This window comes from Erinaceus europaeus, chromosome 22 (genome assembly GCF_950295315.1).
Source record: "Erinaceus europaeus chromosome 22, mEriEur2.1, whole genome shotgun sequence".
Lineage (NCBI taxonomy): Eukaryota > Metazoa > Chordata > Mammalia > Eulipotyphla > Erinaceidae > Erinaceus > Erinaceus europaeus.
The window spans coordinates 6,413,944-6,437,529 of record NC_080183.1 but is presented as its reverse complement, the minus strand read 5'-3'; the positions used below and the strand labels follow the sequence as shown (position 1 = coordinate 6,437,529).

Genomic DNA, 23,586 nt, shown 5'->3' with positions numbered 1-23,586 from the left:
ACCACCTCCTGCAGGGAGGAAGCTTCAAGAGGGATGGTGCAGGGTTGCAGGTATCTCTCTGTCTGTCTCTCTGTCTCTCTCTCTCTCTCTCTGTCTCCTTTTCTATCTCCCCTCGTTCTCAATTTTTCTGTCCTATAGAAAAAGGAAGGGAGGGAGGCAGGCAGGCAGGCAGGCACCAGGAGCAGTATTTCATCATGCAGGCACTAAGCCCCAGCAATAACCTTGGTGACAAATAACAAAATATTGAACAAATAAATTTTTTTAAATGATGGCATTCTGGGGACACAGGAAATACCATGTGGTGTGTGCACTCCCGGCATGCTCTGAGCTCCCAGCTGCCCAGCTGCCCAGCTGCCCAGCGAGGTGCTCCACTGTCCCTATCCCCAGGCAGTCCCTGGGAGATGAGCAGTCCCCCCAGAAGCACCAGGCATGGGAAGGCCAGAGCCAAGAGGAGAAGGGGGTGAGACACTCCAAGGCCATGACCCCGGCTCAGCAGAAGTCCCACAGAAACACCTGGGGTGTAGGTCCCCACACCTGGCCCTGCCCCAGGTCTCCCATCCTGGCCCTCCACAACTTGAGACCTTGGCATCTCCAGAGACCTCTCACAGGCCAGAAATGGTGGGGTGACCTCTGTGGGGCCTGATCACTCCCAACTGCCCCCAGAGGGGCAGGACACAAGGTGAGGGCCCCTCCACCCACTAACCCCAGTCTCAGAGGGTGCACTGAAACAGACAAGAGTCCAGGGGGCTCTCATGTTCCACCACCCCCTGCTCTGCTCTGCAACTGACAGGCTGGAGCGAGTGGATATGCACCCCGGGAGTGTGTTGGGCATCCCCCAGGGAGGACATTCACCCCTACTGGAAGGACGGGCTAGCAGCCCTAACCTCTGTCCAATACTCTGGGGGGATGGGGCATGAAGGGCATCAAGAAAGACTGGCCTTGACTGAACCCCCTCCCCCCCATTCTGCAGGTGTCTTGGAATGTTAAGGAGCAGGAGGGAGCTGGGAGGGTCACTGGTCACTGATTAAACCCCCCTCACCCCACCCCTGCCCCTAGAGAGATCAGTTTACTGCACAAGCCAGTCCTGCTGCTTAAGACCAGAATGAATGGAGGGGAACCCGACACCCTGGGAACGGTGCCTTCTGGGGAACCCAGGCTGGGGGTGCCCTCCTGGAAGGGGACAGCCCATTGTGGGCTTGGGGAAGGGGTGGAGGAGTGTCATGAAATGTGATCCCTGCGAAGGAGCCAGGGCCCCCTCCTCAAGGAGACAGGACACCTCCGCCAGATGGACAGAAGGGGGGTGCGTAGGGAGCATGGTGCAGCCTGGGGGGACACTCCTGGGCACCCCACTTGAGGAAATACTCGAGGATACCCCACCTGGGTACCCTGTATTGTATTGTATTGTATTGTACTGTACTGTACTGTACTGTATTGTATTGTACTGTACTGTATTGTATTGTATTGTATTGTATTTAAAGAGAGAAATACAGAGAAAGAGGGGGAGAGAGGGAGAGGGAGAGGGAGAGAGGGAGAAGGAGAGAGGGAGAAGGGAAGCACAATGCACCTTGGGGGACATTCCAAGTCACACTGGTGCGTGCACCCCTCAAAACTGAGGTGAGAGAATGGACAGAAACCCAACCTGTGAGGATGAGCCCAATATCCTCAGGAGAAACGCCTGGCCATCTGCAGTGCACTGTGCACCCCACACAGGAGAGGGCGCACCTTCCCCACTGCGCCCACTAGCCCCTCTCAGCACCCTATGGGAACACCAGGGCACCAGGGGAAGCTCCAGGAAATGAAGTCAGTTGGGGAGAAGGCGTGAGGCCCAGGGATGGTGACAAATATTACCAAGAGAAGGTCGCCTTTTGCCACCTAGCAATGCGGTGTGAGCTCCAAGGTTCTCTCAGGAGCCTTATTTTATTTTTTGAGAGAAATAAAGATACAGAGAATGATAGACAGACACACCAACACCAGAGCACTGGTGGTGCTGGGGATTGAACCTAGGACCTCGGAGCCTCAGGCATTAAAGTCTTTTTGCAGAACCACTGTGCTGTCTCCCCAGACTTCTTGCTAAGCAAACCTCCCTTTGTGGGGGGCACTAGATAGGCCTCCCAGGAGCACCTGCCTCCCTGTCTCTGCCCTGAGGGTCAGGCCTTCGGAGCCCCAAAGCACCACCACCACAACCACTACAGGCATGCAGGTTCCATCTGCAGAGTTCTAGAAATTTCTAGTGATCTGGGGGAGTGAACAGGGCCCCACACCCTGCCCCCCCAGGTCCCTCTCACACCGGGTCCCCCAGTCCAACTGCAGCAGAAGCCTGTCACCTCTCTGGTCCCCCTCCCTCTGCCCCGGGGCTCTGATGGGGTTCCAGGCTGCACGGGAGTCAGGCAGACCTCCCAGTGTCAGGAGGGGCCTGCAAGGGGTCTGGGACATGAGTCAGGGTACCAAGGTGGGGTGGCAGGGCCTGGCTCTGAAGCCAGGAGCTGGGGGGCCCTTCCAAACACTTCAGGGAGAGAGGAGTGGTAAGGGTCCACTTGGAGGCTCAGTTCAGGAGGTAGTTCAACATTAGAGCATGTGCCCTCTGTGCATGTGGCTCTGGGTTCGATCCCTGGTACAACATGGAAGCACCACAGAGAGCACCAAGGATGAAAATGGCTGGTTGACAACTGTGCTGTAACCCATTAATCCCCTCAATAAATACCATAAATAAAAGAGGAGGAGGAGGAGGAGGAGGAGGAGGAGGGGCCAGGCAGTAGCTCACCCAGTGTACATGTTGCAGTGCTCAAGGACCCAGTTTCAAACCCCCTCCCTTCCTGCAGGTGGAATCTTCACGAGTGGTGAAGCACTGCTCTGAGTGTCTCTCTTTCCTTTGTATCTTGCCATCCCCTCTCAATTTCTCTCTGTCCTATCAAAATAAAATAAGTAATTTTTTTTATGTGTGGCCAGAGCATCTTAAGAGGCGGTGCCGTGGATGGACCCCCCACATGGAGGAGACAGGCCCAGCTGCACCCCGTCAGAGCCTGACCCCAGCTCCAGTGACCCTGTGGGACAGAAGTGGCAGTGCCTACGCCCAGGGCTCCCAAGTGCCAACCCTAAACTCTTGCCTCATTAGTAAACCAGAAGCCCATAGTGAGCTATCACTGCCCAAGAGTCCCGCCAGCAGAGGATGGGAGACTCCTGGAGCAAAGAAAGAGAGCTCAGTCCCCGCTCTGTCCCGGGTGTGGCTCCTGGGGAGGCCTGGAAACCTCTCTCCCTCCCTCAGGGGCTGGTGGCCTCATATTAATAGCCCTCAGCTGTCCCTGGGAAGGCCACAAGGTCTCCCCAGGAAAGGCTCCAGAGGACAGCTAGTCCACTCCCAAGAGTGGGATTCCAATGCACATCAGGTCTGTGTCAGCAGGAGGCTCAGAGTGGCCCTGGGCCGCCGCCTCTGCTCTACAGAGGGTCACTGTCTCCCGCAGGGGACAGGGAAGCCTGGGGACTGTCCACCTGGCCAGGCAGGGCAGGAGCCCGGATTCCACACCAGCACCTGACCTGAGGGAAAACAAGGTCCTAGGGGAGCGCTCAGTCCTCCAACCCCGGACACGGGTCAAACTGGCTCATCGCAAGGTCGTGTTGGGCACCTCAGACACCCCATGACCCATGACCGAGCAGCTGATGAGTGCGGCCTCTCCAGGTCAGACTGGGGGTGGGGCTGGGCCACCCACCTCCTGCATGTCCAGACTGATTTTACACGGCGTCAAGGAGTGAACCCCTGACCTGACACCACCGAGCGAGCGTCTCTCCGGCCCAATGACCCACACAGCTCAGAGAACAGCAGGAGAGACAGAGAGAGGAGAGATACCCAGCACTGTTTCACCATCCATGAACACCCATGGGACCCCCACACGGCGCTGAGATTCAAACCCAGGGCCTCAGGTGTGCATGTGCATGTGCAGGCCAGCTATCTCCCAGCCTCAGTCCTGAGCCCTGATACGGGAATCAGGGGACGGTGTGCTCTGACCTGTGCCCCTCTGCCACCACCATCCTCGGGCCCCTCCCCAGCTGTGTGAGAGGAGAGGAAGCTCCAAGTTCAAAGACCCAAGTGACTTCTAGGCAGAAGGGAGGCTTCTCGCCTGACAGTTTAATCCGAGTTTGATTTAGGCAGGAACTTCTAAGGAGTCTTCAGACCCAAGGCCCATCCATCCATCAGCAGGGGATCTAGGCTGCTGACACTACTAAATGTCTGATGGTAGAAAAACCCCTCTGCTGACTCCAAGTGAAAAAAAAAAATTTAAGGGGGAAAATAAGGTGCTCTGAAACCAACAAGAACAGGGGTGGGAGGGTAAGAAAAGCAGTGTGGACTGGTCCAGACTGATCCAGCTCCTGGGTTAATAACCACTCAGCTGTCACTCAGTTGTCATTTAGGCCCCAACTGGGGCAGACTCCCCACTGGAAGTTGGGTCTGTGGTTCAAGTCTTTTATAATGGGTATTCTTTTTTTTGTTTGTTTTTGCTTTTTGGTTTTGTTTGTTTGTTTGTTTGCCTCCAGGGTTATTGCTGTGGCTCAGTGCCTGCACCATGAATCCACTGCTCCTGGAGGCCATTTCCCCCCCTTTTGTTGCCCTTGTTGTTTACAATGGATACTCTTAGCAGATGCTTCCTCACTCCTTCAAGGAAAATGAGCCCTGAGTCTGGCATAGAGCCACAAGTTCTAGCAAAACTCTCTCCTCCTCCTCCTCCTAATTTATGTGCACAGCTCAGCTCTCCATCTCATTACCATACGCCACGGGGTGGGGGGTGAGGGGGGGGGGCTTGTACTAACAAGCCTGGGGAACACCCACCATGGGAGCACAGGCTGGTGGCTCTGAGGGGAGGGAGCAGGGCTTCCAGAAGGAAAGGGCAGTGGATTCCAAACTCAGATGCTACCATGCCACTTAGGGCTGAAAGACTTTGGGCTTGGGAACAAGGGTCCTGAATCCCTGTTCTCTCTCTGCCCATCTTCTCTTAGAGATGAGGATTAATGCCAGCTGGGAAGGGGAGACTGAATACCAAGGGCTGGGGAGATGGCGTGGTGGGTCAGAGCTCTGGGTTTGCAAACTCGAGGTCCAGAGTTTGATGCTCTAGTGTTTTCTCCTCCTCCCCCCACCCTCCCCCTTCTCCATATCTATTTTTTGGATAGAGACAAAAGTTGAGAGGGAAGGGGAGATAGGAAGAGATACAGAGGTTTGAACCCTGATATTCTCTGTCATTCACTAATTAGCACTTAAGTTAGGGAAATAGCATAGTGGTTCTACAAATGACTTTTTTCTTATTTTTTATTTATAAAAAGGAAACATTAAACCACAGGATAAGAGGGGTACAACTCCACACAATTCCCACCACCAGAACTCTGTATCCCCTCCCCTCCCCCCTGATAGCTTCCTATTCTTTTTTTTAAATATTTATTTATTTATTCCCTTTTGTTGCCCTTGTTGTTTTATTGTAGTTATTATTGATGTTGTTGTTGTTGGATAGGACAGAGAGAAATGGAGAGAGATGGGGAAGACAGAGAGGGGGAGAGAGAAAGACAGACACCTGCAGACCTGCTTCACTGCCTGTGAAGCGACTCCCCTGCAGGTGGGGAGCCGGGGAATCAAACAGGGAACCTTGCCAGTCCTTAGACTTTGTGCCACCATCTGCGCTACCGCCCAAGACTCCCAGCCTTCCTATTCTTTAACCCTCTGGGAGTATGGACCCAAGGTCATTGTGGGATGCAGAAGGTTGAAGGTCTGGCTTCTGTAATACAAATGACTCTCAAGCTTGAGGCGCTGAGTTCCCAGATTCAATCCCCAGCACCATGAGCCAGAACTGAGCAGGGTTCTGGTAAAAGTAAACAAATAAAATATAAAAATAAGTCCCGAAACCAAAAATAAATATTTAAATTAATAAATGTAGTTATTCTGAGTTTTCTTTTTCCTGAAAACTGAGCACTTAAGACAACAGCAGTCACAAAATAGAATGCTCTAGAAACCTGAGAGTAGCCCCTTCATTAGAGTCCTGGGTGCCAGACCTGTGGTAGACCCTGGAGAAGCACCACACCGCTGAGCTGAACAGAACAAACCTTCTCGAGGCAGAACGGCCTCAAGTGCGTTCTCTGCTTTTCTGGCTAGCAGCTTACCTCATATCACCTTAATCCTTTTTTCTTTTTTTTATGGTAAAATACCCATGAAACCACATAAAATGCATACATACACAGTTCAGGGGTAAAATACATTCATGACCACATTCCTCTCCAGAACTGTCTCCACCCTGAAAAGCCAGAACTCTGCCCCCATTAAACATCATGTATTTCTTTAAAAGAAAAAAAAAATCTCTATTCATTTTTTTTTTAACTTTTTATTTTAATGAGAGATACAGAGAGAAAGATCAGAGCACTGCTCGGCTCTGGCTTCTGGTGGCGTTGAGGGTTGAACCTTGGAGCCACAGGCATGGAAGTCTTTGGCAGAACCATTATGCTGTCTTCCCTGCCCAAAGACTTTACTTATTATTAATTTATTATTTACATTTATTAATGATAAAGAGATATTGGAAAGAGCAAGAACCAGAGCATCACTCTGACACACGCGATGCTGGGGATTCAACTCAGACCTCACGCTTCTAAATTCAGATTACTCAGCCACTGTGCCACCTCCCAGGCCACCAGACCCAGGCATTTAAATAACCTATGAACCTTGGCATCTGGGGAGCCCTCCCCAAAACCATAGGGGAAAGAGCAACCAGTGCAGATACTTGGGGGCTGGAGACCCCAGGGCAAGTGGCTAGTCCTGATGGGGCTGGTGAGAGAAGGGAGGGAAGTCAACTGGTCAAAGTCCCTTCCTGTTTTACAAAGGTCACTGGAGTTCAAAGGGAGGTGAACCAAGCTGGCCTGGGCCATCAGAGCAGCCCATTCCCCAAGCCCTGTGGTGGACACAGAAGCCACCTCAGGGGACAGTGTCCATCAGAAACAGCTCAGAGAAATACCAGGAACTGGTGGCCCTGCTCTGAGACTCTGCCACAAAGGAGGCCACCCAGAGGCACAAGCGGGCTCCAGGCAGGCAGGAATGAGTGCAGAGGAGGGGTAAGGAGGGAGAGGACAGCAGGCTGGAAGGGGACACCCCAGCTCCCCCTGTTCTAAATTTGAGTCCCGTTACTTGGCCACTGGACAGTGGAGGGGCAGCTTGGAGGAGTCAGACCTTTTGTCCCAGGCCCCAGTGGTGACCGGAAATGAGTCAAGATGAAGTCTGGGCAGGAGTGAAGGATAGCCACCTGCCGCCTGCCACCTGCATCCGGAGTGTACGCTGTCCTCACTGCCCCAGGGCTCAGGTTCAAGGCAGCCTCTGTAGAGGTCTTCCACAGGGAGGAAAGCAGGGAGGAGGGAAAAAAGTAGAGATACCAGCACCCGTCCTTGATGGGGAGGGGGGCAGGGGGGGCGGGGGGGCGCTGGACTGGACCCACCTGCCTATCAGCACCAGGGGAAGGAGACTGGTACTACAGGCCTCCTGTTCCTGTTCCTCTTTCTCCTGCATCTCCAGCTCTGTGTGCCTCTGAACACTCCCAATTTGGAAAGTTCTTCTCTCTACACCTCTGACTATCTCAAAGGCTCATCCCCAGATGGCTGGGGGAAATAGCTCAGTGGCTCGAGCATCAGATTTGCATGCCTAAGGTTCTTGGTTCAATCCTCAGGGCCACTGTACTAGAGTGGTGCTCTGGCTTATCTCTTTCTGTCTCATGTGAAACACTCACTCTCTATCTCTCTATCTCTCTATCTCTTCCTCTCTCAAATGTGATAAATTCAGTCTTTGAGGGAGTCAGGTGGTAGCGCAGTGGGTTAAGCGCACATGGCGCGAAACGCAAGGACTGGCGGCATCTTAAGATCCCGGTTAGAGGCCCCAACTCCCCTGCAGGGAGTCTATTCACAAGCGGTGAAGCAGGTCTGCAGGTGTCTGTCTTTCTCTCCCCCTCTCTGTCTTCCCCTCCTCTCTCCATTTCTCTCTGTCCTATCTAACAATAACAACATCAATAACAACAACAATAACTACAACAACAATAAAAAACAGCAAGGGCAACAAAAAGGGAAAATAAATAAGTAAATAAATATTTGTAAAGCAATTTTGGGAGTCGGGCGGTAGCACAGTGGGTCAGGTGCAGTGGCGCAAAGCACAAGGACTGGGGTAAGGATCCCGGCTCCCCACCTGCAGGGGAGTCGCTTCAAAGACAGTGAAGCAGGTCTGCAAGTGTCTCTCTTTCTCTCCCCCTCTCTGTCTTCCCCTCCTCTCTCTATTTCTCTCTGTCCTATTCAACAACGACAACATCAATAACAACAACAATAGTAACTATAACAATAAAAACAATATGGGCAACAAAAAGGGGATAAATTTTTTTTTATTTTTTAAAAAATCAATCTGAAAAAAAGGTGGGGTCCAGATGATGTTACACATTATAGAGCACAAGGAGCTGGGTTCAAACCCCTGGTGACCACCTGCAGGAGGAAAGCCTTGTGAGTGGTGTAGCAGAGCTGCAGGTATCTGTCTCTGCCTCACTATCTCCCCCTTCCCTCTCAATATGTCTGTCACTAGCCAATAAATAAATAAATGAGAAAAAAAAGTAAAGGCTCACCTCAAAATGGAGTTGGGAGGAAGAGAGGGAAAAAGGACAAGTCCACACAAAAAGTGCCGGCATGGCTTCAGGAGGAACTTACAAGCCCAAAGCCTAGAAGGACAGAACTGAGTGCAAGCCGCTCAGGTTACACAGGTTACACAGCAAGGCAGGGAGCCAGGGAGCCAGACAACTGAAAACAATCTCACCCCCACCCCCGAGGGAGTGGGCCTGGGGCACCTGACATATGGCAACTCCATTAACAAAGCCAGCGGGCCATGAAAGGTGGCAGGCCCGCATGAGAGCGAGAGTGACAACGAGAGAGTTCCCAACTCTGTCAGATGGGGCTCAAAGACTCCAGCCCCGCCCGCCACAGCACTGCAGCTCTACTGCCCTGCTGAACCCCTGATTGGTCAGGTCCTAAGCCCTGATCCATGTAAGGGACGCACAGGACATGAGGAATGAATGAGGCAGAGACTTGCCATAGAAAATGGGTAGCAGGGGCGGCTTCCCTTCAGCCTGGAGGAAGACCCCAGGCCGTCAAGTGTCCACCAGGCAGTGACTTGGCTGCTGCACTGGGTCCCACTTCGGTCCTCTCCTGTCACTGATGAAGTGGACCTGAGTCCAGACTCCACAGCAGGAGACAAGAGTCGGCAGCCCCCTTTAAGGCGCTGCAGGCACCCACGCAGGGACTTGAGTCATAAGGCTCCCAAGAGAGTAAGGCCCAAAGCCCCCGAGGTTCGAACACTTGAAGCAGCCTGGGGCAGAAAGATGACACAGGAAGAGCCCAAGGGTGAGTGCCGAGTCCCTGCAGGTAGCCATACTGTGATGACTCTGGCAAGGCCTGCCACCTCCCCTCACATGCCCATGAGCCTCTCTGCTCAGATCTGGACTCTTACCCTCCCCTCCAACATGCATCCCGCAGGGAGCAGCCCTCAAGACAGGTGCTCCACACCCCACTCTTGGTTCTGGGCCCTGAAGTCACATGCCCACAGCCAGTCTGCACAGTGGCCGGGGAGCTCTCCCCACACACACACCCCACCTAGAGGAAAAAGAAGGACTTGGCAGTGCGCACCTGGTAGAGTACACACGTTAGCGCACGCAAGGACCCGGGTTTCGGTGAGTCTCTGGAACCCACCTGCAGGGGAGAAATGAAGCAGAGCTGCAGCTGTTCTTTCCCTCCCTATCTCCCCCTTCCCTCTCAGTTTCTGTTTCTATCCAAAATAAACACACAAATGAACAATATTTTTTTAATAAAAGAATAAGTGGCGTCTGGGGCTGGGAGTTGAGCTCAGCCCATTAGAGCACCAGTTCACAAGCCTGAGGCCCCAGAGGCTCCAGATTTAATTCGTGGCACCGCCTTGTGCTAGAGCTGAGCAGAGCTCTGGTCTCTCTCTCTTCTCCCTCCTCTCATTCTCTCTGCAATAATAGTAAAAATAATAACGACAGCAGCAATAATCAAAAAGACATTGATCTCAGAGCTTCACAGCGAGGCAGACACTCAGGAGTCTGCAGAATGACCACCGCAGGAGAGGGTTTTAACAGCTACCAACACAGTATGGAAGGTACTTCAGGGCAAGCCAGCAAATGAAAACAAAGGACTGTAAAAATAATAACAATATACTATGCATAAGGACCTGGGTTCAAGCCCCTGCTCCCCATCTGCAAGGGTGAGGCTTCACAAATGGTGAAGCGGTGCTGCAGGTGTCTCTGGTGTGTCTCTCTCCCTCTCTCGCCCCCCCTCTTAATTTCTATCTGTCCCATCAAATTTCTAAAAGTCAGTATTTTAAAATAATAATAAACTAAAATCAACTGCAGAAAGAAGTAGCCAAAGCCTTCAAAGTGCTCCTGCCCCTGGCCCAGGGATTCCATGCTAAGAATTTACCCAGATCTCTTGCCTTCTGTCCACACACGTGGCAAGGCGCCCCTGCCAGCAGGATATAAGGCGAGTGCTCCCACAGAGCACCCAAAGCTGCCCTGTTCACCTGCGCCTCGTGACAGCCCAAAAACACACTGAGCATGACCCCTGTTTACAGGCGTAATGACTCCAGGTAACAGCTGCTAACACGCTAGGTCCCAGTCCCTTTGAAGAATGAACCCCCCTCCGGTTGACAAAGCAGTGGGGCTCCCCTCCCTCCTCCTTTTGCACTCCATGGAGCCAGCTGAGAAGGTAGACCAGCTGCCCTCTCCCAGCCAGGCACCAACATGAGAGGAAAGCTCTCATGCACCAAAGCTGCACTGCACCCCCACCCTCTGTAGAGAGTGACCCCCCCCCACTTATAAAACCCCATTCCTCCCAAGTAGCTGAAATCCACCCCCAAACCAAAAGGGAGACCTGCCAGTGCAAAGCAAGTTACCCCCATTTTGAGACTGCTTGCCCACCCCAAACAGCAGCCACAAACAGAACTGGGGGGTATGGCCCCCCACATGCAGCCCCAGCTCAGCCCACCCATCTCAGACAAGTAGCGACCTAGTTACTCTCTCTACCCCCTGCCCCATTATTAGAAAAGCAAGACTGAAGATTATATCGCAGGGACCAGGCCCCAAATGCCACTACAGAGAAGGTGGCTGGTCCAGAAAGAACCCTTGAATCACAAAGAGCTTGGAGCCCTGGCCAGGAGCCAGCATGCCCTGGGGGGCAGCCTGCCCAGACAAGTCCTCCGACTCCTCCTGGCAGACCAGTTACAACATCAAAGCTGCTGCCCCTGGTATTTCACACCCCAACCCAGGGCCCCAAAGACCTTTTTTCGTTGTTGCTGCTGCTGTTTCCTTTTTAAAAACTTAAGAAATCCAGTTTCCTCCAACTATACTTCTTCTGGCCACACCCTGTAACTCTCCTGAGTTTGGAGAACTGGGAGATGGTGTGCCTCCACCTCCCCTCACTCAAACGGGACCTCTCTGGCCCCCAGCTGCCACCTCACCGGAGCAGGCTGGAGCTCTGGTTCTGCTTCCAGAAGGCAGATCTCTAGCCCCATGGGGAGCGGGGAGCCCCCTCCCCAACTTCCCACCCAGAGCACTGCCCTACTTGGAAAACATGAGGTTTCTCAAACGACAAGCAGGCTGTGAGTGCTGGAGGAAAGGGTAGACATGAATATGAAGGCTGAGTGGAGAAAGGTTGGGGTCAGGACTCAGGGGCGCAGATGCAGAGAAAGGCAGGTGCAGGAGGGACACTGGGGGTAGGGGGATTCAGGGGGTGGGGCCCCAGGGAGATGGGGCAGCTAGGTGGCTGCCTGGGAGCCCAGGAGCAGAAGGTAGGATTCTGGGAGCCCAGGTCCACCGTCCTTTCCATTCAGCCCTCAAGACAGAAGCAGGGTCACCAGTAAATGAGTCCCAGAGGACCAGCCTGCAAGGACCAGACAGACTGGGAGCAGGAAAACACACACACACCCGGGTCCATAGGCCTCCAGCCTCCACCTCCTGGCCCAATTCCACCTCGACTAATTACTTCAGACCCAATTTTCAGCCCTCCCCAGCTTCCTGCCGCCCGGTGGGGTGGGAGGAGGGCTGGGGGGGGAGGGGGGAGTCTGAGGCCTTACTGCTCCTCCTGTTCCCCCACCTCCACCCACTGCCCACCCCAAGCCCAACCCCGGAAGCATGGCTTGTACAAGTGCCTGAAGCAATCCCATCCCTCCCTGCAGGAGGGTGAACCAGCCAGCAACTCCAGCTGGAGAATCCGGGTTTGGGCACCCCCACCCCAGCCCACCCTTCTAGACAAGGCTCCTGCCCACCCCAACCCCCCTACTCCCACCCCCGCCCACCCAGCAGGGTGGCTGCTGCAGATGCTGACAAGCTTCACGGAGCAGAATCTCAAATCAGAAGCCTGACTGTGGGAGTGGAAGGGGGGCAAGGCCACCCCAGGAGCACCTGCCGCCTGCTGGGGCCTGGGAGCCCTGGCACCCCAAGCCTGGCCTGCTGGGGACACCAACTTCTCTGGGCTCAGGACGCAGCCCCAGGAAGCTCCCAGCGGGCACCTGACTCCTTATCTTCTGGGGCTCTGCGGCCCTGTAAGAGTCCCCAGCCCCCCCCCCCTCCCCATCGCTATACAGTAGGCTCCTCATGGGGCCTTTCTTCTGGAAAGGCAAAGGACAGGGAAGCCTGGCGATCTGCTTTCCTGCACAAACAGCAGCCCCTGGGAAGCACCCCCCCCCCAGTAGCCTGTGGCCAGGTGTCCCCAGCACTGGCTTCATCACAGGGGAGCCCCGCTCACAAGGAAGGGAGAGAGTTGTATAGTGGCCTCCCAGGAACCCCTCAAGCCTCCAGCCCCTGAGCACAGGCACCAAGGAGCTTATCCCCTGCCCCCCAATGCACCTCCCTGTAGCACCCCAGGTGGGCACCCAGCAGTCTGCTCCAGCCCCCCATATGGGTCTCTAGGAACCGGCCCCCCATCCTGTCCTCTGCCTCTCCTTGTTCCAGGCCCCAAAGAGCTGCCTGAAGGACTCCCCTGGCCTAAACCGCCCCCCACTGCTGCCAGCTCCTGACACCAATCCAGTATGCTGTCAGCATTTTCTTTTTTAAACCTCTCCTTCTAAAAATTCCTCCCCCACCCCCCCCACCCCAACTCCCAAGGCCTCCGGGATGGAGTCCAGAGTGGCAGCCACCACTGCCCCCTGGAAGTCTGCCACCTCCCAGCCTCACCCAGTGCCGCGCCCCACCCACCTCACCTCCCCCTCCCTGGGGAGACTTCACCAGCCCTCAGGCTGCCTGTTCCTCTCACAGGGCACATCCCTGCACACCCACTTTCTGCCAATGTAACTCCTTGCCCACTCTGTGGGGCTTGGGTCACCTGTCACCCACAGGTCATGGGGGGGGGGGGTCCTGTGTCCTGTACACACTCACAGGTGACTCAGAAATTGCTCCCCATGGCCTCTCTCTCAACCCACTAGATGCAGGCACTTAGAGGCAGGAGAAGAAAGGCTGAGGAAACAGCAGAGTAAGTCTGCAAAAAGGCTTCCCTGCCTGAGGCTCCGAGGTCCCAAGTTCAATCCCCAGCACCACCACCAGCCAGAGCTACGCAGAGCTCTGGTCTCTATACATTTCTCTCTGTATCTCTCATTAAAATAAAACAAATAGAGGACCAAGTGGTAGCACAAGGAGTTAAATGCACATGGTAAGCGAAGCATAGGGACCAGCTCAAGGATCCTGGTTCAAGTCCCCAGCTCCCCACCTGTAGGGGAGTCAGTTCACAAGTGGTGAAGCAGGTGTCTTTCTCTCCCCCTCTCTGTCTCCCCCTCCTCTCTCAATTTCACTCTGTCCTATCCAACAACAGCAGCAACGGTAACAATAACAATAACAAAGGTAACAACAAGGGCAACAAAATGGGAAAAATGGCCTCCAGGAGCGGTGGATTCGTAGTGCAGGCCCCGAGCCCCGGCGATAACCCTGGATGCAAAAAAAAAAAGAAAAAGAAAAAGAAAGAAAATATATAATGGAAAGAGAAAAAGAAAGAGAGGGAGGACTTGAAGCTTAAGGATTGGCGGGCAGGCGTAAGGATCCCAATTCAAGCCCCCCCCCTTCCGCTCCCCACCTGCAGGGGAGTCGCTTCACAGGCGGTGAAGCAGGTCTGCAGGTGTCTGTCTTTCTCTCCCCATCTCTGTCTTTCCCCTCCTCTCTCCATTTCCTCTGTCCTATCCAACAACAATGACATTAATAACAACAATAAAACAACAAGGGCAGCAAAAGGGGAAAAAATGGCTTCCAGGAGCAGTGGATTCGTGAGCCCCAGCAATAACCCTGGAGGGAAAAAGAAAAAAAGAGAGAGAGAGAAAGGAAGGGGAAGGGAAGGAGGAAGGGAAGGAAAGAACACTACTGGGTGCCCCCACCGCCCAGTCACACCCTCTGCTCTGGCCCAGAGCTTCCTCCTCCCCTCACTGCACCAGGGGGTGGGGGTGGAGTGCAGGAGCTGAGGAAGGAAAGAGGAAAGGAGGGTCCTCCCACAGCCCTCCCACCAGCACTGCCCAACACAGTCTGGAAGGTTCTCTCCTGAACTTTGGACTCAAGGCAAACACTCAGGAGGAAACGGCTAAGCTCCTGGGTCAAGTTCACTGCTGACATGGGCACAGGAAACAGGGGTCTCCTGGTCCTGGAGCCAGGCCACCCCATCCCGTCAGCCACAGCCGTCCTGCTGGAGAGTTCCAAGCAGCTCCAGAGACTCTCCTGGCAGAGCACACACATTACCATGCACAAAGACCCAGGTTCAAAGCCTCCCTCACCCGCAGGGAGGAAGCTTCACCAAAGGTGAAGCAGGGCTGTCGATGTTTCTCCTTTCTATCTACCCCTTTCATTTCAATTTCTCTATCTCTATCCAATAAATAAAATATTTTACAGAAGAAAAAATAACTTTTAAAAGATACTTTAAAAGATGATTACTTATGTATCAGCAGAGGAAAGAGAGAACCAGAGCATCACTCTGGCACGTGCAGTGCTGAGGGTCGAACTCAGGACCTCATTTTTAAAATTTTTTTAAGTATTTTTATTTATTTATTTATTTATTTATTTATTTATTCCCTTTTTGTTGCCCTTGTTTTGTTGTTGTTGTTGTAGTTATTATTGTCGTTGTTATTGATGTCGTTGTTGTTGGATAGGACAGAGAGAAATAAAGAGAGGAGGGGAAGACAGAGGGGGAGAGAAAGACAGACACCTGCAGACCTGCTTCACTGCCTGTGAAGCGACTCCCACACAGGAGGGGAGCCGGGGGCTCGAACCAGGATCCTTACGCTTAAAGGACTTCATACTTTTAAGTCTAGACATGCTGCCATCTCTCAGGTCATTCAGAAAATATTTTTTAAATATTTATATTTTTATTTGATAGAACAGAGAGAAACTTAGGAGGGATGGGGAGGTAGAGAGGGAAAGAAAGAGACACTTGCAGCCCTACTTCACTACTCATGAAGCTTCCACCCCGCACCTGGCTAGAACAGGTGTGCCCTACCAGATACACCACCGCCTGGGTCCTACTCAAGAAAAAAAAAAGTTTTTTTTTCTTAATCAAAGCAGAATCTTTAACTTCCTCTCAATATAGGTATAAGCCTCCAAAATCAACAAAGTCCCCCTAATAGCTCTTCTCTTTAGCAGTTCAACTCAAAAGGGGGAGAAATCAATCCTTTCCCCCTGAAAAGTCACTACAAAACAGCATTCATTTAGCAAACCCCACCCAAGGACTAAGTGCCCTGAACACATCCATGTCAGCCCTCTCCCCCAAGCCCAGGAGTGAGTCAGAGCTACACTGAGGCCCAGGTCCCACGACAGGGGCCAAGCCTGCATTCCCCTTCATTCTCCTACCCACAAGTTTTGAGTCACGCACATAAGTCCCTAAAGATAACCCCAAATTCTCACCGTCAGCTCATGCTTATCTAACAAGGCTGGGAAGGGAGAGGTGGAGGCAAGGCGGGACATTTTATCTACAGATGCCACACATGTGAGCACAGAAAGACAGGCACACTCATCACAGACACACGACAGGGACTCAGAAGTGTGACTGGCACTCGCGCCCCACCAGTGACAGAGGTCACTCCAGGGAGAGGGGAGGAAATGGGTTTAGTCCCTGGCACACGGGTGCAAGTCCTTATCGCCCCATGAATGCTCTCTGGACTCTCTCCACAACCCAGGTCCTCTTCACCAGCCCCTCCTCCTTCCTCAGAGTCCTCTGCTTTGGTGCAGTACACGATACCCAGCCCATGTTTCACTGTGTTCTCCCTCTCTGCCCCTATTTCTTAGTCCCACCTATAAATGCACTGGAAACCCCTAGCTCCCCAATAAAAAAAAAATGACTCAAAAAGAAAGAAAAATATAAAGAACAATTCCATTTTTTGTCTTTTTTTTATTTGATAGAGACAGCCAGAAATTGAGAGGAAGGGGGAGATAAAGAGAGGAGACAGAGAGACACCTGCAGTACTGCTTCGCCACTTGTGAAGCTTTCCCCCTGCAGGTGGGGACCGGGGGGTTCGAACCTGGTTCCTTGCGCACTTCTTCTTCTAGCGTTTGCCCCTCTTCCATAGCCAGTCAACAGCGTCAGGTTGAGCTGCTTGTTGCTGGCTTTGAAAGTGACTGGGATCCATGTGGATTCAGTCGGCTAGGAAGGATCGTCAGTTTCCCCAATGAATGGGTACTCACGGGATGCACCACGGGAAGGTCGATCCAACCAGGTGAGCCACCACCCGGGCCCTTATGTCTAGTCTTTAAAGCATTGTGTGGTAACCTCAATTATCTTGTGCCTCAACCCCAGGCCCCCTGTAACTGCAGTCCCCCCTCTCTCTCTCTCTATCTATCTTTCTCTCTTTCTCTAAGTTTTATTTATTATTCATGAAGAAAGAAGGAGAGAGAGAGGAAGAACCAGACATCACTCTGGTATATGTGCTGCCAAGGACTGCACTGAGGACCTCATGCTTGAGAACCCAATGCCTTATCTACTGCGCCACCTCTCGGACCACTGCAATCCTCTTTTGAAGTCTCTAGAGCACTGGAAAGACAACATAATAGTTCTGCAAAAGACTCTCCTGCCTAAGACTCTGAGGTTCAATCACTGGCATCACCATAAGCTGAGCAGTGCTCTGGTCTCTCTCTATTTCTCTCTGTATCTCTCTTCCACTAATGTCAAATAAAATATTTTTTCAAAGAAATGGCATTAGGTGGTCCGGGAGGTGGCGCAGTGCTAAAGCTCTGGACTCTCAAGCATGAGGTCCTGAGTTCGATCCCCAGGAGCACATGTGCCAAAGTGATGTCTGGTTCTCTCTCTCCTCCTTTCTCATAAATAAATTAAAATCTTAAAAAAAAAAGAAAAAGAAAGAAAGAGAGAGAGAGAGATGGCATGTTTTTAAAAAATGGCATTAGTAGAAGCATACTGGAGACTTCTATAAAAAAATTATTTAAAAAAAAAGGAAGGAGGGGGCCAGGTGATAGTGCACACATGGTTCGAAACTCAAGGACCAACGTAAGGATCCCGGTTTGAACCCCCGGCTCCCCACCTGCAGGGGGGTTGCTTCACAAGCAGTGAAGCAGGTCTGCAGGTGTCTATCTTTCTCTCTGCCTCTCTGTCTTCCCCTCCTCTCTCCATTTCTCTCTGTCCTATCCAACAACGACGACATAAATAACAACAATAACTACAACAACAATAAACAAGGTCAACAAAAGGGGAAAAATAGCCTCCGAGAGCAGTGGATTCCTAGTGTAGGCACTGAGACCCAGCAGCAACCCTGGAGGCACAAAAAAAGGGGGGGAGGAGGAAGGGCACAGGAGGTGTGCAATGAGCAAAGTGTTGAACTCTTCAGGCACGAGTTTTAAGTTTGACCTCCAGCACTGCACATATCCGGGGTATTACCTTGATTCTCTCATAAATAAATCTTTTTTAAAAGGAGGTGCTGTCAAGGTAGCTCGCCAGGATAGGGCCCCTGATTTGCCCTGCACAAGACCCTAACTCAAGCCAGGCCTCCAGTGCACTGGTGCCGTGGTCTCCTCCTCCCTCTCTGTCTCTTTCTATCTGGAAACATTGGCTCAGAGGAGTGAAACTCCTAAAATAGATATCTCAACCCAGGAGACAGTGCAGCGGGCAGAGCACCAGACTTCTGCCCCAAGTTTGATCCCCGGCATCGCATATGCCCAAGTGATGCTCTAGGTCTCTCTCTTCTTCCCTCCCTCCACATCCACTCAAGACATCTTTCTTAAAAAAGAAGGTCTAGCTAGGGGGCCAGGTAGCACAGTGGGTTAAGCACATGCGGCTCCAAGTGCAAGGACTGGCTGAAGGATCGGGGTTCGAGAGCCCCTGGCTCCCCACCTGCAGGGGGTCACTTCACAAGTGGTGAAGCAGGTCTGCAGGTGTCCATCTTTCTCCTTCTCTGTCTTCCCCTCCTCTCTCCATTTCTCTGTCCTATCCAAAAACAACGACAGCAATAACAGTAATAATAACGATAAACAAGGGCAACAAAAGGGAAAAAAAACGGCCTCTAGGAGCAGTGAATTCCTAATGCAGGCACCCAGGCACCAAGCCCCAGCAATAACCCTGGGGGCAAAAAAAAAAAAATCTAAAACAAGTGTGTAAAAGACCTACATGTTTCACATCTGTTTGGAACAACAGACAACCAGGCAAGCTCTTACTGCTGTTCCGTGCGCTGCTTTGCTTTTCACTTTCAAAGCTGGGAGGGGAGATAGATCCAAGGAAGAAAGGCGGGCCCGGGCTGTGTGTCCACTGTCAGAAGGAACCCTGGTTGCCTTCTGCCTCCTCAAGCTGAGTTTAGGGACTCAGGAAACTCCTAGCCCTTAAAACACTGAAATCCCGGTTCCCAGCCATCTCTAGCCCCTGTAGAACTGTGGGTTTCAGATCCACGACTCATACTCTGCAGAAGAGGACTTTGGGAGGGGGCAGTGCCCCCAGAACACAGTGAGTGAGGCATGCAGTGAGCCACCAGCAGAAACTCAGCCAGATCCCCACCTCCCGGGAAAGTCTATGGGCAGGTGTGTGTGTGTGTGCGCGTGCACACACACACACACACACACAGCAGGCATTTATCACAGGTTCAACTCCCTCCACCACTTAACCCCAGCAATAGCCCTGGTGGTAATAATAAAAAAAAAAAATTAAAGATAAAATAAGTAAGTAGGGAGTTGGGCGGTAGCGCAGCGAGTTAAGTGCACGTGGCACAAAGCACAAGGACCGGATTAAGGATCTTGGTTTGAGCCTCCGGCTCCCCACTTGCAGGGGGGTCGTTTCACAGATGGTGAAGCAGGTTTGCAGGTGTCTGTCTTTCTCTCCTCCCCTCTGTCTTCCCCATCTTTCTCTGTCCTATCTAACAACAACAACATTAATAAAAACAATAATAACTACACTACCAATAAAAAAAGGCAATAAAAGGGAAAATAAATAAATATTTAAAAATGTTTTTAAAAAATAAGTCAGTAAATATTTGAAATAAAAATAACTGTCTCCCTCATGCAAGCCCTCAAGCCCAGAAGAGTGGCTTTTGCAAAGTTGGAGACAGGATCAGGGAGCAGTCCTTGTTTGCAGAACTTCCTTGAATGTCCTTTCGAAGTAAGAATCAATTCTGTTCCTGCTCTGATGGCGGCGGGGCGGGAAGGGGAAAAGGCAGGACACGGGATTGTCTGCAGGGCTGAGTGGGAGGGTGGGAAAGAAAGCCCATTCAGGCCAAAGCTGGAAGGAAACATAAACTCCACAGTGATTGTGTCTGGGTGGTGGAGCTGCGCAGTGCTTTATACAGAGAACTGGTCACACGCGGGACAACAGCTGGCTTTCCACCACAATGAACAGGAAGGAACAGACCACAGCACACCTTCCCCACCTCTGCCCCAGAGGCCCGTGCAGGACAGGCTGTGAGCCTTCAGGACCAGGACCAGGAAGGCCCCAGGCTATCAGCAAACAACTGCTCTAGGCCAGGCCCATGTATCACCTCCTCTAAGAAGCCTTCTCCCCTGAGAAGTCACATCCTTCAAGATCACCTCCTCCAAGAAGCCTTCTCCCCTGAGGAGTCACATCCTTCAAGAAGCCTTCTCCCCTGAGGCCAGAGGCTTGCTGATGACATTCTTTTTTTTTAATATTTATTTACTTATTCCCTTTTGTTGCCCTTGTTTTCTTATTGTTTTCTTGTTGTTGTTATTGATGTCATTGTCGTTGGATAGGACAGAGAGAAATGGAGAGAGATGGGGAAGACAGAGAAGAGGAGAGAAAGACAGACACCTGCAGACCTGCTTCACCGCCTGTGAAGCGACTCCCCTGCAGGTGGGGAGCCGGGGGCTCGAACCGGGATCCTTATGTTGGTCCTGATAACATTCTTAGCCCAAATGGTTCACCCTGCCCATCACCCCTTTGAATGACTCCTGTATGAACACCCCCAGATGTGGGGGATCCCCATTAGACAGCAGGCTTGGGGTACCAGGTGCAAGCCCAGGTGGGTCTCTGGGAACCCTAGGCGTGCCAGCACGCCTGCAGAGCTCAGGAACATTCACCTGGCAGAGCAGCGACCGGCAGCGGGCACCACGCCGGGGCCCGAACTATCCTCACCTGGTAGTAGGTCTTGATGCTCCTCACCAGGATGCTCAGGTTCTGGATGCGCAGGTTCACGTCATTGTTCACGTGCTTGTTGACACGCTGGGTGGTGGGTCTGGGGTCTCTGCGCGGACAGGACAATGGGGTCACACGGCAACCAGGAGCCCAGCAGACGCTCCTCCCCTTCCCAGCCCCCGATCCATGCTGCCCCGTTCCCCCACCAGGAGCCCCCTCTGCACCACACGGTGCCGGACTGAAGAGGAGATCACCGGTGGGGACAGATCCTCGCTCTGTTTTGTTTGTTTGTTTGAGCTCCTTACTTTGTATGAGAACCCCGGGTTCGAGCCACAGCACCACACACAGTAACTTGGCTGGCAGCAGAGGAGCACCATGGATGGTGGACCGGTGCTGTGGTGTCTCTCCCCCATGGACAAGTGCTTAGGCTCTCTGTCTCTCTCATGCGCGCAATTGAAAAGTCAACAATTGGGTAGGGGAGACAGCATAATGATTCTGCAAGACTTTCATGCTTGAGGCACCAGAGGTCCCAGGTTCAATTCCTTCCACTACCACAAGCCAAGGCTGAGTAGTGCTCTGGTAAATAAAAAATTTTTTAATGTAAAACATTGGGGGCCAGGCGGTAGCACAGCTGGTTGAGCACACACGGCGCAAAGCACAAGGACCAGAGTAGGGATCCCAGTTTGAGCCCCGGGCTCCCCACTTGCAGGGGAGTCGCTTCACAAACGGTGAAGCAGGTCTGCAGGTGTCTATCTTTCTCTCCTCCTTCCCCTCTCCTCTCAATTTCTCTCTATCCTATCCAACAACAATGGCAGAAATAACAATAATAAGGATAAACAACAAGGGCAAGAAGAGGGGAAGAAATGGCCTCCAGGAGCAGTGATTCACAGTGTAGGCACCAAGCCCCAGCAATAACCCTGGAGGCAAAAAAACAAAAAAAGGAGAACGTTGAGGGGGACCAGTGGTAGCTCAGCCCTGTACAATATATAACTACCATGTACGAGGACCCAAGTTCAAGCCCCCCTTCCCCACCTGCTGTGGGGAAGGCAGCTTCACAAGCAACAGAGCAGTGTCACAGCTGTATCTCTTTCTATCTCTCTCCCTGTCTCTCATCTTCTATCAAAAAGAAGAATATAAAGGCCACAGGGAACAGTGGCATCACATAGGCACTGAGTGCCAGCGATAACCACAAACAAAAATAAATAAAATAAAATAAAATAAAATAAAATGCTGAGTTGGGGAGGTCACTTGGGTATCACACACATGATCCTGGATTCATCTTTTGATGCCACATTAAAAGAAAAATAAATCACTATCCTGCTTGCAAATAGATTTCAAGATTAAAAGGATTGCAAGCTAATCAATCAAAATATGTGGAATACCGAGAAATACAGGAAGCATCTGGCTGAGCAAACACATTACCCCGTGCAAGGGCCCGGCCTCAAGCCCCGAGTCCCCATGTTCAGGTGGGGAAGCTTCACAGCAGTGGAGCAGGGCTGCACATGTCCTCTGTCTCCTCCCCTATCTTCCCCATCCTTCTCAGTTTCTGTCTGTCTCTACCCAATAAAATAAAAACAAAGAAAATATTGTTAAAAGAAGCATAAAAAATTCATTAAAGAGGGCTGGGCAGTAGCGCAGTAGGTTAAGCGCAGGTGGCGCAAAGCACAAGGACCGGCATAAGGATCCCGGTTCGAACCCCGGCTCCCCACCTGCAGGGGAGTCGCTTCACAGGCGGTGAAGCAGGTCTGCAGGTGTCTGTCTTTCTCTCCCCCCTCCTCTCTCCATTTCTCTCTGTCCTATCCAACAACGACAGCAACAATAGCTACAACAATAAAACAACAACGACAACAAAAGGGAAAATAAATAATTTTAAAAATTCATTAAAAAAAAGAAAAAGAAATATAGTCCAGGAGGTGGCACAGTGGACTCTCAACCATGAGGTCCCAAGTTCAATTCCCAGCAGCACATGTACTGAGTGATGTCTGATTCTGAATCTTTCTCTTTCCTATTTTTCTCATGAAGAGAGAAAGAAAGAAAGAAAGAAAGAAAGAAAGAAAGAAAGAAAGAAAGAAAGAAAGAAAGAAAGAAAAGGAAAGGAAAGGAAAGGAAAGGAAAGGAAAGGAAAGGAAAGGAAAGGAAAGGAAAGGAAAGGAAAGGAAAAGGAAAAGGAAAAGGAAAAGGAAAAGGAAAAGGAAAAGGAAAAGGAAAAGGAAAAGGAAAAGGAAAAGGAAAGGAAAGGAAAGGAAAGGAAAGGAAAGGAAAGGAAAGAAAAGAAAAGGGGGAGAAAGGCAGATTTTCTGACTTCATAGACTGGTGACATCATTACTACTCTGTTTCAGGGCCCGAGGTCCCTCTCCTGTAACCAAGCTGCTAGCTGCTAGTCCTGCCTGTCATTTGTACCCCAGGGACACAAACCCACCTGGGGACCCGACATCCTCCATCCAAGCTGTGGACAGGGCGGCAAAAAGAAACACTAAATGTGAGAGGAGAGACACAAAGAATTCACACAGGAAGTCCCAGGAATGTCATTTATTTTGCAATCCTGGGCAAATGTCTGGACAGGTTGTGATGAAAGGAGGAAGAGGGGCTGTGGAGACAGCACAATGGTTCTGCAAAGGACTGTCATGCCTCAGGCTCTGAGGTCCCAGGTTCAATCCCCAGCACCACCATCACCAAGAGATAAGCAGTGACCTAGTGTCTCTTTCTCTCTCACTAAAATAAGTAAATTTTTAAAAGTCTGCTCTCTTAACAATATTTGTAAATCAAAGTGACAGGCACATTTCCTCATAGACACATAGAACACTTCTCCCAAGTCTCCACACTGGGTCCTCTGTGAGGAAGAGACACGGGAGAACACACTGATGCCCCCTTTCTGTGCCGTGTTCGGGTTTCTATATGAAGCACTCCTGCCCCTCGGTTCAGCCCCAACACAACGGAGGAAGCTTGACTGAAGTGGGACCCATCTTCGGGTTTCCTCTGTATCAGAGCCCT

General features: G+C 51.7%; 1 protein-coding gene across 6 annotated transcripts in view; it reads right to left on the bottom strand.

Moving 5' to 3' along the window:
• Positions 1–23,586, bottom strand: part of CCDC88C (coiled-coil domain containing 88C) — a 494,884-nt gene that overhangs the window by 457,659 nt on the left and 13,639 nt on the right. For 5 of the 6 annotated variants that reach the window (XR_009547242.1, XM_060181205.1, XM_060181206.1 and 2 more), the window contains exon 3: positions 20,596–20,704. Coding sequence is in view for 4 of the 6 variants with exons in the window: in XM_060181205.1 (XP_060037188.1) it covers positions 20,596–20,704 (109 nt within the window). In the remaining 2 variants the exon portion in view is untranslated. Of the gene's footprint in view, positions 1–20,595; positions 20,705–23,586 lie in introns of those variants that run through there. The other variant, XM_060181204.1, reaches the window with a different exon arrangement.